Source organism: Fukomys damarensis, unplaced genomic scaffold (genome assembly GCF_012274545.1).
Source record: "Fukomys damarensis isolate Sample0158 unplaced genomic scaffold, DMR_v1.0_HiC HiC_scaffold_21, whole genome shotgun sequence".
In the NCBI taxonomy this organism is placed as follows: domain Eukaryota; kingdom Metazoa; phylum Chordata; class Mammalia; order Rodentia; family Bathyergidae; genus Fukomys; species Fukomys damarensis.
In genome coordinates, this window is record NW_022900933.1 from 33,517,385 (window position 1) to 33,530,051 (window position 12,667).

At 49.9% G+C, this 12,667-nt stretch overlaps 1 protein-coding gene across 4 annotated transcripts; it reads right to left on the reverse strand.

Moving 5' to 3' along the window:
* Positions 1-627: 627 nt before the first annotated feature.
* Positions 628-11,368, reverse strand: Serpina11 (serpin family A member 11). 4 transcript variants are annotated; one of them, XM_010609178.1, is made up of 5 exons: positions 11,272-11,368; positions 7,481-8,120; positions 5,945-6,200; positions 2,600-2,747; positions 628-943 (listed from the first exon to the last, which is right to left on the reverse strand). In XM_010609178.1, the coding sequence occupies exons 2-5, from the start codon at positions 8,115-8,117 to the stop codon at positions 740-742; spliced, it is 1,245 nt and encodes a 414-aa protein (XP_010607480.1). In that variant the 5' UTR covers positions 8,118-8,120; positions 11,272-11,368; the 3' UTR covers positions 628-739. The 4 variants fall into 4 exon arrangements, with proteins under 4 accessions (XP_010607480.1, XP_010607482.1, XP_010607481.1 ...); XM_010609180.3 differs by lacking the exon at positions 11,272-11,368 and adding an exon at positions 11,028-11,127; XM_010609179.1 differs by lacking the exon at positions 11,272-11,368 and adding an exon at positions 9,889-9,971.
* Between the last annotated feature and the right edge of the window lie 1,299 nt (positions 11,369-12,667).

The following is a 12,667-nucleotide window of genomic DNA, read 5'->3' on the forward strand; positions in this document are numbered from 1 at the left end:
TGCCTTCCCCTTCCATCCAGGACAGATGCCTCCCGGACAGGCACGTTTGGAGGAGTCACGCTCCAGTCTCTGAATGTTGCCCCATCTCTACTGAAAACAGCCTCCAAATGTACGCTACCAACCTTGCTTTTCCCAGTGCCCACCTTGCTCCTGGCCATACTGACCTCACACTTTGTTGTCTTGGAGGTGGCCCCTGTCCCTGACTTCTTTCCTTGTTGCTTCCATTAGCCTCCCTCTCTGGCTGACCCACAACTGTGTTGTGCCATCCACACCCTGCAGCTCATGGCTGGCAGGTCCTGGCCCAGGTCCAAGTGCACCCCTCCCCAAGGTGATCCAGCTCCCGACTTCTGAGCAAAGAGGCCGCAGGAGGCCCTCATTTGGCTGTCAGCCCAGATGGACCTCTGTGAAGGGAGTGTCTTGCTTATTGCTCCGATGTCCCCTGTTCCTGTTACTGTGACCTTACCTAAAGGACACTCAGCAAATATCGATCATGGTGGTGGCAGTGGTAGCTGCTTCCCGGGAGACCATAGCACCGGCTGTATTCATCTTGCACTTTCTGATCCCAGTTAGCAACCCTTGGAGTGATGGGCAGAAGTTGCTCTGGGGTAGGTGAAATTCCTCAGGGTTCACAAATCCGACTTTATTAGTGTCTGAGCACACCGGTGCACTGCAGTGCAGGCTGGGGCTGGCCTTCCTGTCTGGTGAGGGGACAGGAGACATCCCTGACCTCCCGGCATGGTCACCCTGCAACCGGGTTGACCACTCTGCCCAGGAAGAGCAGGCTCTGGGTGGTCACCTCCCACAGCAGCAGCAAGAAAGGCCTGTTGAAGGGGGCATAGGGCACCGAGGTCATGTTCAGGGCTGGCGGCTGGGAGAGGAGGCCTGAGGCAGCCCCTACCTCGGTTCCCTTCTCGTTCATGTCCACCACCACCTTGTGCGACACCTACAAAGAGAGAAGAGGGCCAGACATGGCAGAGTTCAGGGGGCGTTTGAAGGCAGAGGCCGCCTTCTGGGGCATTGGTGAGGCTGAGGCTGAGGCATGCACGCTGGCCCTGTGGCCTAGAAAGCAGCTCCAGCTTCTCTTCAGTCCCTCCTTCCTGTTTCTCTCTCCTTAGGATTTGCCCTGTGGTGCCCACTGCCCTATGGCAGGAAGATGAATGGGCCTGGGCCGGGCTGAGGCTGCCTGAGTGTGCCAGGTGCCAGTGGCCCTTCCAGTAGCCTTTCCCCACACCTGGGTACCTTGTCCTTCTGCCAGCTACACCTGACCTCCCCGAGACTCGGTCTTCCCATCTTTAAAATGGCTTGCTCAGCCTGGATGCATGGTGTTCTAAATGCTCTCAGTGGAAAGGAGCCGCCTTCCCCCACTCTAACTCCTCCTCTCTTTCCCTTCCCCTCCCGTCCTCCTCTTCTCTTCCCCCTTTCCCTCCCCCTCTTCCTTCTCCTCCACCTTCTCCTCTTCCACCTTCTCATTTTCACACAACTTCCTGGGAGGAAAGGTTTCTGAGACTTTAAAAGAAGTTGAAAACAGCTGGTGTTGATTATCCTTTTTATTTCTAAAAGACTATGAAAAAAATTAAATGTTGCGTTTAAGACTACTGTGAAAAAAAGCTCTTTAAAAGCAAAAATGTTCTTTTTCTTCTTGTTTACCTTCCCACCATGCACACACACACACACACACACACACACACACACACACACACACACAAGACTATGTCCCCAACTGCACACTCCACCCTCAGCCAGTCCTTTCCTAGTAAGTACTAAGAGACAGAATGCTTTCCTTATGAGTTGCTAACAAACCTCAGACAGTAAGGAAGGATTTTATCATAAAACAAAACAGTTAAGCAAGGCTCAGGGAAGGGCCTTTGCTGCCTTTCCTGCTGTACTATTCTTCTTCTTCCCAAAGGTCAACTCTCTCTTCCTGTGAGAGGGTTGTGGATCCTTCACCACTCCATTGGCTCCCAGCACCTCTGGTCCTGAAGAGCACAGCTCCTCCCCACTGAAAATGGCCTCAAGCATACATGACGTAGATTATGTGTGGGAAGAACTGTTAAGAGTCATTGCACATTTTCTCTTGCTTTCCCCTCTCCACTGAGAATGGTGTATTCCAGGCATGGGGCTCCCCTTGCCCCATATCCTAGGAGGAAGAAGACGGGCAAGCAAATGTGTAGCCAGGGGTAGAGACTGGTCTCTGACATGTAATATGAACCGGAAATGAGCCTTTCTTGTGGTAAGGTGCTGAGCTGCAGGGCTGACGCACTTCCTATTCATGCCTCACTCCACAGCTATGACAAAGGCAAATAGAATCTTCTTGCTGCTCTAGGAGGATATCTGAGGAGTAAAAGCAATGACACCTGCCACCTGGGAGAATTCTGGCTCAGCAGATAATCTCAAATGAGGGTCTATTTCTGTATTCCTTCTCTGGAAAATGCAGACCTGGAAGAGGACGGTAGAAATGGAGCTACCAATGTAAAGAAGCCAAAAGACTGTGGGTTTGAAGAATCAGTACAGGAAAATAAAAAGGGAATTTGATTTTCAAGTTCACCTTGTGTGAGAGGAGAAAGATCCCCTCTTGCCACACTTCCAGTCACAGCCGTACCTGGGAGATGGATCTGTTGAGATGCCCAGTGATTCTCGAAAAGTCAGCTCCCAAGTCGAATATGTTGGTGAGACCCATCTGGGGAAGGATCTCTTCCAGGTTATAAGTTCCAGAAATTGAAAACCTTGGCAAGTGCAAATCCAGCAGGCTGAGAGAGAATGGGCGGGGGGAGAGACAGAGAGAGAAAGAGGACTGTGGTACATGTGCTGCTCTCCTGCTGTTCTCTGGCAGCCTGAGCTGCAGCGGGGAAAGCGGCTCCCAGCATTAGGCCCATCGGGCTCCCTGTCCTCCCAAGCCATGACTGCCACGGTGGAAACTTCCATGGCCAGCTCCCAGGGCTCTCCTCTTCAGCCCTCGTGGAACACCTAGGGGCCAGCGCTGGAAAGATTCATGGCACCTGTGTCCAACACCTTCCTCACGTCTGTGGAAGAGAGGGTGGAAAGACAGAAGGAAAGAAAGAAAGGAACAAGCGAGGGGGGGGGGGTTGTAGAATATGCTAAGATACAGGTGGGTAGGTAAGCAAGTGAATTGATAGACTGACAAATTGAAATATATTCATTTCTAATGTGCAAATGTCAACAACATTCATGTGGAGAAACCCGAGAAACGACACAAGAAAGTAAAACATATTGAACTCCCTAAAAATATATACATAGAGATTCTGGGTTTTTCTTAAAGCTAACTTTGATGTCATGCCTTACTTTTTTTGTTCTTCAAAGTATTCAAGAAGCTCAGGGAAGATAGATTAAAAATTACAGTTAATTACAACAGTTGAAATCATCAATTCTCAGTGAAGTAGTGAATTGCAACCCTATGACCATTAAAATGACAAACTCTAGGCACTGAATGGAACTCAAGTCTATTTGAGGGGTCATTACTATACAACAATGTGGTCTCCTTCTGTTCTTGTCATTATTAACAATTGGGCTGGCAACAAGTACCATATACTTTCTACTTAAAGACTCTGTGGAAACATCATTGTTACAGTGTAATGTCCAGTTGCTGACATTTGAGGGAGCTAAGTCAGGATGAGAGTTTCCCAAGATGGCTGTAAATGGCATGAACTGCAAACATATACTGCTGCTACTAATAATAAATAAAAGAAGCCATTAGTACAAAGAAAGCAGTTTGTTACAGGGATTTTTAACTCTGTAACTCTGGTGAAAATACCAGAGTATGCAAAGGGAAGAGGACCTCAGTTCTTTAAGTCACAAAATAGTTTGACTATTTAATACTTGACTACATTAATTAAATTTCATCTCTGTTATTCAAAATATTTTAAAGGGCATAGTTCAGATTTTTAACTGCTTAACTTGCCTATCTATCATTCACTAGGCCCTGGGTTCAACTCTCAGAATTGAAAAAAAAAAAAAAAAAGAAAAGAAAATGTAAGAGTCTACATCACACACAGACACACACCTGCTCACCATAATTTTCTATTCTATAAAATAAATTCAAGGATGTCAACATTATTATGTATTATTGAGATTGCTTAAATGGGAACTTGTCTTTGTAAAGTACATAATGTAAAAAGTAACTTTTTCTTAATGACCTCTTTGACTATTGATAGGCACTAACAATTTATATAAGTCTTCTCACTTTTCTGATTCTACAAAATAAAATTGTACCTTATCACACAGCTAAAAAAAATGAACTAAATATTTGGCAATTAACTTAGAAAAGAAAAAAAGAATTAAGATGTGTTAGGCACGTGTTATCAACTCCACACAAGGAATGTAAACATTATGCATGGCAAACATGTACTAATAAAAGTAATAAAATATCCCTGAGCAAAAGCCCATGAAAATTTTGCTATGATTGGAACTTTCTGACCCATTGGGAGACAACTGAGATTTAGCAGCCTAACTCGATTCACCTTGTCTTCTGAAGACTGAAATGAGAAGAAGCCAAACCAAACACCTCCTGAGGGAAAATACTAGAACATTTTTTTTTTTTTTTTGTACCAGGGATCAAAATTGGGACCTTGTGCTTACAAGGCAGGGGGTAGCACCATTGAGTTAAATCCCTGGCCCGGGGTCTAGAAGATTCCAAGGTCCTCCCTCCTGCAATGGGGTAAGGGTAGGCTCTCACTGAGCCAGATTCTGGACAGAGTTACAGGTATCAGATAATCCCTTCAATCCAGGCCTGTCTTCCTGACCATCTCTCTTTTATTTGGTGCTTTAATTTCTGCCCAAATACAAAATAACCCCTTTCTTCCCTCGGAGCCTCAGAGAAGACACCTGTGGGTGTCAAGGGGACCTGGTGCCACTAGGCTGGGTTGGATTAAAAAGTGGTCACCCAAAGGTGGACCTTCAGAGCCCTGCCCTAGCATCTGGTGAGGTGCGGAGGTTCTGCAGCTGGAGCGAGAAGCACAATGTTGGGCGGAGCTTCAGGAGGTCGGAGCTTTCACTTCCTGTCTTTGGGAGCACTTTCACTGGGAGCCCTGAGCTGCCACAGAGCAAAGTCGGTTACACCCAGCTGCTGTAGTGAGCTAGGCAGACAAGCCTGGAGAGAAAGAGCCTGCTCAGTCCTCTCCAGCCTGGCGGAGGAGCCCAGTCAGCCCAGAGAACCGAGAAAGGGAATGTCTAGTTTGCTTTAGCAGGTTAATTCAGGAGTGTCTTATTTTGCAGCAAAAGGTAACTAGAAGTCAGTACCAGATTTCACCCGAAAGCACCCCATAAAGAAAGGGTTGGCCAGAGAAGGAGATTTAGAGAACCCAGAAAGAGCTAAGCTTCTCATGACAAAACCACAAAACAAAAAGCAAGTGAGTTGATACTTTGATTTTGTTGGTGTGTATGTGTTTTATAGGGGACTGAACTCAGGGCCAGCACACTGTGCTTATTCCCCAAATCTCCTTTTTAAAATATTTTTGAGACAGAATATCCCTAAATTGCCCAGGTGGGCTAGAACTTGTGATTCTCCTGCCTCAGCCTCCCAGGGTATTGGAATTACAGGCGTGAGCCACCACACCTAGCTTGTTGCTTTTCTTGGTATTTATTTCTCTAAATATGTTTTAATTAAATAGAAAGACCTTTTAAACATACATACTATCCTGTGGGAGTCATGATTATACTTAATAATTGCCCTTGATCTGATTTTCTGGGCTAACCTGAGCTACTTTCTGGTATCAAATTATGACGGTGAACAAAGGGGAAGCAAGGAGATTGGAACCAGGAGAACCCCCGGGAAGGGATCAAGGTCCCCACCCAGTGAGCACTTAGGGTCCAATGTTAACTCAGTTAATCCTCCGGGTCCTTATTTTACAGGTGAGGAAATCTGGGGCCCCAAAATCACAGAGTCGGTGATGGCAAGTCGTGAGCCAAGCCCAGAGGCTCCGGCACTCACCTGGGCTGGAAGCGCTGGCCCCACCTCCGCAGAGTCTCAGGCTGCAGAGCGGCCTCCGCCTGCCTCATCTTCCCCGGGTCGGGCAGCACCAGCAGCAGCAGCGCGTTTCCGCTGTACTCGATCTGGAGCACGGTGCACGCCACCTGCTGGTCGTAGAGGAACCTGTGCATCTCCCGCTGCTGCATCATGGGCGCGTCCGCAGAGAATCGCTCCTGCTTCCGGGTATGGTAGCGATCGAAAGGATGCTTCCACTTGGCTGGGGACGTAAGACCCGCGACGCTGTGGAAAGGCGGTTCCCAGAGAGGGAGTCCCCACGGCCACGCGCGGAGGTGATTTCCTCCAGGGCATGGAAGCGGCCTGGATGTAGGGCCGGCTTCGCTGCTGGAGCAAGTCACCAGACCCAGAGCTCTTGTGGTCTAGGATGCCTTCCCGTTTCTGAGGAATATAGCTCTCCAGAGGTCACGCGTGGTGTCCCCATCTACAATGTGCCCGCCCTGTGAGAGCCACCAGGAGAAAAGGCAGCAAGGAGAAGGGAGGCGCCCAGGAAGGGACCATCCCGAATCAGTGCCACTTCTCCCACACTTCCTGTAATCCGCGCCCATCCCACCTCCGGAAGCACTGGTCTTGGTGCAGGTGGAGGGACTGAGTCATCCCAGCCTCTGTGTCCATACCCAATCAATGACCACCCGATGTTGTCATGCTACCTACAAAGTCACTGCTTTTTCAAGGTCCCCATCACACTTCCTTTTGAGAACCTCGTAATGTGTCATTCCTCTTCCAGTCTCACTCTGACCTGCTTTCCAAACTGTAGCTAGATTGGTCTATTTTTTCTTTTTTTAAGATACATCTCACTGTGTTTCCCAGGCTGATCTCAAATTCCCAAATTCAAGTGATCCTGCTGCCTCAGCCTCCCAAGTAGCTGGGACTACAGGCATGTATCACTGCATCTGGCCAGATCAGTCCTTCTAAAATAGAGGTGGTGTGGTTTTCTACTACTTAGGAGTAGGCAGTGCTGCAGCTCACCTAGAGGGGTCTAGGATCCTCAGCATGGTCCTCATTTCCTCAATTTTGCAACGCTTGGAACTTTCCCTGGGCTTCCTGCATGGCCTCCTGGTCAAACTCCGGCAGCACTGGTTCTTTCAAAATGCAGTGGTATCTGTTTTCCCTGGGGTTTTGTTCAACCTAAACCTCTCCTCCCAACTCTTGCACAGCCTCTTCCCCTGCTTTGACCCACCCCGTTCTTCCTGTCTCTGCTAGATGCCTCTTCCTCCAGGAAGTCTTCCCTGGCCCCCTGTGCCTGGAGGGGGCCCCCATGGCACAAGAAGGTCACCATCATTATCTTTCTGAGCTGTGTGGCCTATTGTTTCCAACCACATGAGATCTGAGCACACAGGGCAGGAAAACTGTCTTATTCCCAGATATTCCCAAGAGGACACCCAAATGCCACAGGGCTGCAGGGGGCCTTCAGCTGTTCCTGCTGTGAGAGCACTAGCTTGCGGAGAAGGCGGCCCTGGTTCTATTGGAGCAAGTCCTCACCTTTGAAGAAGATGTAATTCAAGAAAACCATGTGTGTGTCGTGGCCCAGCTCCTGAAAGCAGTCGGAGACTTGCCCGTAAGTCTGCTTTCTCACAAACTCCTTGATCTGCCTTCCGGTTGTGGCAGAATCCATGAAGTTGGCAGAGAAAGCCAGAGCTCCATACAGCTCCTTGACGCTGTCCAAAAAGTGCTGCTGAGGCTTCAGCTGCTTGTCTAGGAACAAAGAGTTTCCCACCTTTAGTTCGAGTTTGGGGCTGGGCAAGTCAAGGGTGTGCAGGAGGCTCTGGAAGCCCTGGTGGATGTCGGTGCTTGGGGTCTCTGTGAGGTTGAAGCCAAGGCCCTCCAGGATCTCCGTCTGGGTGTCACCGTGGGCTCCAAGGGCCAGCAGGGCCAGGGTACTGGAGAGGCTCACTGGGGAGAAGAGAATGTTTCCTGGGGTGTGTTCCGCCAGCTGCTTATACAGACGCAAAGCAAAGCTGGTAATGGTGGGTGCAACTTTGTGGTAGGCATGAGCTGGCTCTGCATGACTGGGGGACTGAGGCACCGTGTGGCTCTTATCTCCATGCGCAGGAAATGGCTGACAGCAGACAGAGGCCAGGACCCCGGCTCCTAGCAGCCACAGCCAAGCTGGGCCCATTCTCTGAAAACAAGATGGCAGACATGTCATTTTCATAAACGACTTCGTCTTTCCCTGTTGCTCACACCATGACCCCAGTACTCCAGCTGTATCCCAAGAGATGCCATGGGCCCACCATAGAAAAGAAGACCTAGAGGAGTGCTTAGGACTCTGGACACGGACCTCCAAGGGCTTGGTCAGAGCTGTGGCCCTTTAGCTACTGCACGTGGTGATAGATTTTGTTGGGTAAAAATCTCTGGTCTGTAAATTAACTCCCAGTTTCCCCTTCCCTTCCCTTCTTCTTCTCCTTTACCCCTCCCTTTCTTCCTTCCCTCCTCCCCTTCCCTTCCTTCCTTCCTTCCTTCCTTCCTTCCTCCCTCCCTCCCTCCTGCCCTCCCTTCCTCCCTCCCTCCCTTCCTCCATTCCCTTTTCTTTTTTATTTCTTCTTTCCAGTCTGTTTAATCATTCATAATTTCACAGATCTGTCTGGTCCATGAAGTGTTCTAAGTACTGGATATCTAATAGGGAAAGAAAGAAACATGACTCCTGACTTCCTAGAATGCTATGAACAGTTGTTCTGGACAGCAAGGGATGCTGGGCTCCCCAGAACCAAGACCTGGCCGTGCACTATGAGGAAAAGGGAGATGTGCAAAGCCTCCTTAGGCCCAAGGGAAAGAGGAGGACCTCTCTTCCGGTCTTCCACCAACTGGATCATGGTTGTGATGGTCACATGAAAGACACAGGAGTAATGGGTCCTGGGAGGAGTGGTGACGGGTCACTCTGTCTCTGTGTCTCCCTCAAGCCACCGTTACCTGGGATAACACATACTGCAGTGTGCACTGGCTGAAAGTTCTACCTGCTTCCATGCAGGGCTTTAGAAAAAGTGTCTGTTACGGGTCAAACTGTCTCCCTCAAACTCATGCTGAACCCTCAGCCTCTGGGACCTCTGAACACAACCTTGCTTGGATTGGCTGAAAGTTCTACCTGCTTCCATGCAGGGCTTTAGAAAAAGTGTCTGTTACGGGTCAAACTTTCTCCCTCAAACTCATGCTGAACCCCCAGCCTCTGGGACCTCTGAACACAACCTTGCTTGGAAGTAGGGTCCCTGGAGGTGTAATTAGTTAAGATGAGGTCACTGAAGGAGACCCTTAGTCCACTGTGACTGGTGTCCTTGTAAGAAGGGGGACTTTGGACACAGAGACACATGGAAAACACTGAGTGAAGGTGAAGGCAGAGCAGGGACACTTTGCCATCCAAGAAAGGCCAGAGATCACAGTTTGAGAAGCCCAGGCAGATCCGGATCAGACTTTCCTCTTGGCCTCGGGAGGAACCAGCTCTGCCCACACCTTGATCTTGGACCTTCAGCTTCCAGAATTTGGAGACAGAAATATCTGTTGTCTAGCACCACCCAGTGTGGGTCAGGACTGCCCCTGCAAATTGATAGGAGGACCCCATGCATCCTGAGTTAGAAGATGGGCCTGCAGTGCTTCCAGCCACCTCTGGGGGCAGCGTGGTGCAGGCCCAGGAGGCCCCTGACTTCAGGGCTCCTTTAGGGAGGGGAAAGAGCCATGTGGACCCGGCTGTCTCTGCTCTCCTACCTGTGTCTTCCATTCCTTTTCAGGTGCCCCACACACCTCCAAAGCCCCTCAGTGGCCATAGTGTCACCTGGACCCTCCACACCCGGATGTCTTCCTGCTTCCCTTGAAACCGATCCTTCCACTGTGGCCACGCACTGCCCACCCTCCATCAGTGTCACCAGCTCGGCCTGAAAACACTGCATCTGGGTAAGCACCTTTCATACTCTTCGCTGGAACCACTGCCCTCTGGATGAGGGACAGCTGTGTGACCGTGTGGCACAGAGCACACTCTAGAAATGGCTCGCCGTGCCCTGCATATGCTGCCCAGCCACAAAGGCCAGCTGCCAGGAGGGGACGGGTGTCCTCTGCTTGCCCCTGATGTTGAAACTCAGTTGCTGGTTAAAGTGCAGTGGACACTTTCCCGAGGTTGACCCCTCCCTCCTGCACAACTCAGTGCAGATGGCTTAGTGACAGTTCCTTGACAAAAAACCCAGAAGACGCTGAACCATTTAAAACTTGTTCTGACCCGGGTACAATGAGAAATGCAACTGTGATGAAATAATTTCTGAGTTGCTCTTGTGAGCCCATTAAACTTGGCCCATTTCCCACCAACTACACCCTGGGGACCCCAGGTCTGCCCAGGGTCTGTTTCCCAGATGACTCAGCTATAGACAAGAGCATGGGTTTCGGGGAGTGACACTGTCTTTGAAGCTCAGTATCTCTTTTCAAAAAATGCAAATGAGATGCCTGCTTCCTGGGGGCAGGGTCTCTTAAAGGTATGCAACAGTCACTCTATAAACCCTGGCACAGAGAGGACACAGGTGTTTTCTTCCCTTTCTATCAAGGCTGGGCATGATGAGATCCAATTCACTTTCTATTCCTGGAAGATTCCAGAAAAAAATCAAGAACCATATTCATTAACGATAGCATTCTCACTTATCAAGCTTTGTTAAAGTGCTGGGGACGCTGGACACAGCGTGAATGTGGCAAGAGGCGCCTGTGAGAAGGTGCCAACTTAATAATTGACTCAGCTACGTGAAAGCTCTGAAGACACCCAGCAGGGTCACACGTATTCAGGAGCAGACCCATGCAGGAGGCCCTGCCGTGGAGAAACACTAGCTTTGGGTTGCTTCATTTAATCCTTACAAGACCCTTAAGGCACAGGGATTCTCATCCCTCTTCAATACTTGGGGAAACCAAGACTCAGGGTCAGGATGAACACCTGGTAAGAAGCAGGACTGAGATTGAGTTCAAGATTTAGGGGCCTTTGAGCAGACCCTGGTCACAGACCAGAGCTCCCAGGAAACAGGGTCATTTGGCTTTGGGTTGTTTGTTCTTTTTTTCATTGGCTCACCAGGGATATTTAGATTTCCTCTTGGAAGGCTGAGTTTCCCCTAAGAGGTTGTTGAACACCTGAAGTTCCAACTTCAGACTCCAAGGCAAGAACTCCCGCTCTTTTCCTCCAGGGGACCATTCCTCCCATCCCTGTCTCTAAATCAAGAGAAAGAGAGAAGATGGACTGACGGACGGACGGAAGGACATACAGACGAGCTGGAGGGAGAAGCAGCTGCCACCCGCTGCCCAACACAGATACTCACGGAGGACAGTCACGTAGTACAGAGCCACCAGGTCCTCAGCCCCACACACCGCTGGCCCTCGGGACAGTGGCCTCTGTGGGTCACAGCAGCCCTGTCAATATTTGTCAGGTCGATTCTTGGCACTGGTGCAAAGACAGCACAGCAAATGGGAAGGGATTTCTTTTTTTTCAAAGTGTCTGTCCCCTCCCTGCTGCCCGTCATTCAGGGTCTGAGGATGTTCTGGTGAAGGTGCAAGGGTGAGGTGCGGTGGCTGCTGGCTGTGTCCACTGCTTTGTGGCATCATCACCCTGGAGATGAGGATGCAGCAGCGGGGCAGCTGTCTCTCCTTCACAGAGGGGAGGCGAAGGTGGATCTGACGCCAAGCCCCTCCCCACACCTGTCCAAGCCCACACTTTACTGACACTGTGAATAGGAATAGTCTGCGGAGACCTGGAGACAGAGAGACAGAGGCCAAGAGGGCTGGAAGGAGGCTCAGGAAACACAGCGAGATCACCCCTCCTGCTGTGTCGAGATTCCCCATGAAGGGGGACCGGCGGGGTCCTGTCCTGCGACACTTAAAAAGAAGCCAGGAGCTGAATGAGTGTTTGTGAGCATCTCTGGATGGTGGGATGGAGTTACCTTCCAAGTTTTTCAGTTTGGGTTTTTGTGTTCTCCGGAGCCCTTACAGAGTGTACATCTCTTGTTCATAACTATAAAGCTCCATTGTCAAGAAGTAAAATCATGTACTTCTCAAAGAACCACTGTTCTTTCTTTTTTAAGGGGGATGCTGGGGATTGAACCCAAGGCCTCAGACATGCTGGACAAGTGCTTTACCACTGAGCTACATCCTAAGTCCTCCAAGGGGCACTTTTAAAGCATAGAGCAGCTTAGGCCAGGGATTTAGCTCAGTGGTTCCGCTGCCTGCTTCGCAAGTGCAAGGACCTGAGTTCAATCCCCGGTACCAAATAATTAAATGAATAAATGAAGCATAGAGCAGCTTGGGCCAGGCGACTGGACCTGACTCTGCAGGGGGAGGGGAGATGAGATGCCTGTGGGTCTGTACTTGTCAGACTCTCCCCGATTGTCCGGCAGCAGCTCCCAGGTGGAAACCCTTATCTGATCCAGAATTCTCTCAGTTTTGTGCTTTCTTCCCTGCCCTCCAAGTGTCCAAGTGGCTGATATCTTCAGAACTTGACTTGGATTCTTGACTCACAATATCATGAGAGCTACTCATGATTGCTGCCCTACGCCACTAAATTTTGTTAGGAGTGCACAGGTAAAACAGTGCTCGGTTCTTGTCACCAGCGCACGGCCTGTCCTTATTTTGTTCTGGTTCCTGTACACCTGTCCTGTACACCTGAGCGGCCCCACGCTGGCCTGCTGTGTGGGTGAATGATGGTGCCTACAGAGAGACAGT

What these genes read in the sequence shown, in the direction of transcription:
- Serpina11 (XM_010609178.1), bottom strand. Translation starts at nt 8,117, where the DNA reads ATGGGCCCAGCTTGGCTGTGGCTGCTAGGAGCCGGGGTCCTGGCCTCT. An exon ending in GGCCAGCGCTTCCAGCCCAG is followed by an intron (nt 2,748 to 5,944) that starts GTGAGTGCCGGA and finishes ATTCTCTCTCAG; the next exon opens with CCTGCTGGATTTGCACTTGC. An exon ending in TCAACAGATCCATCTCCCAG is followed by an intron (nt 944 to 2,599) that starts GTACGGCTGTGA and finishes CTCTCTTTGTAG; the next exon opens with GTGTCGCACAAGGTGGTGGT.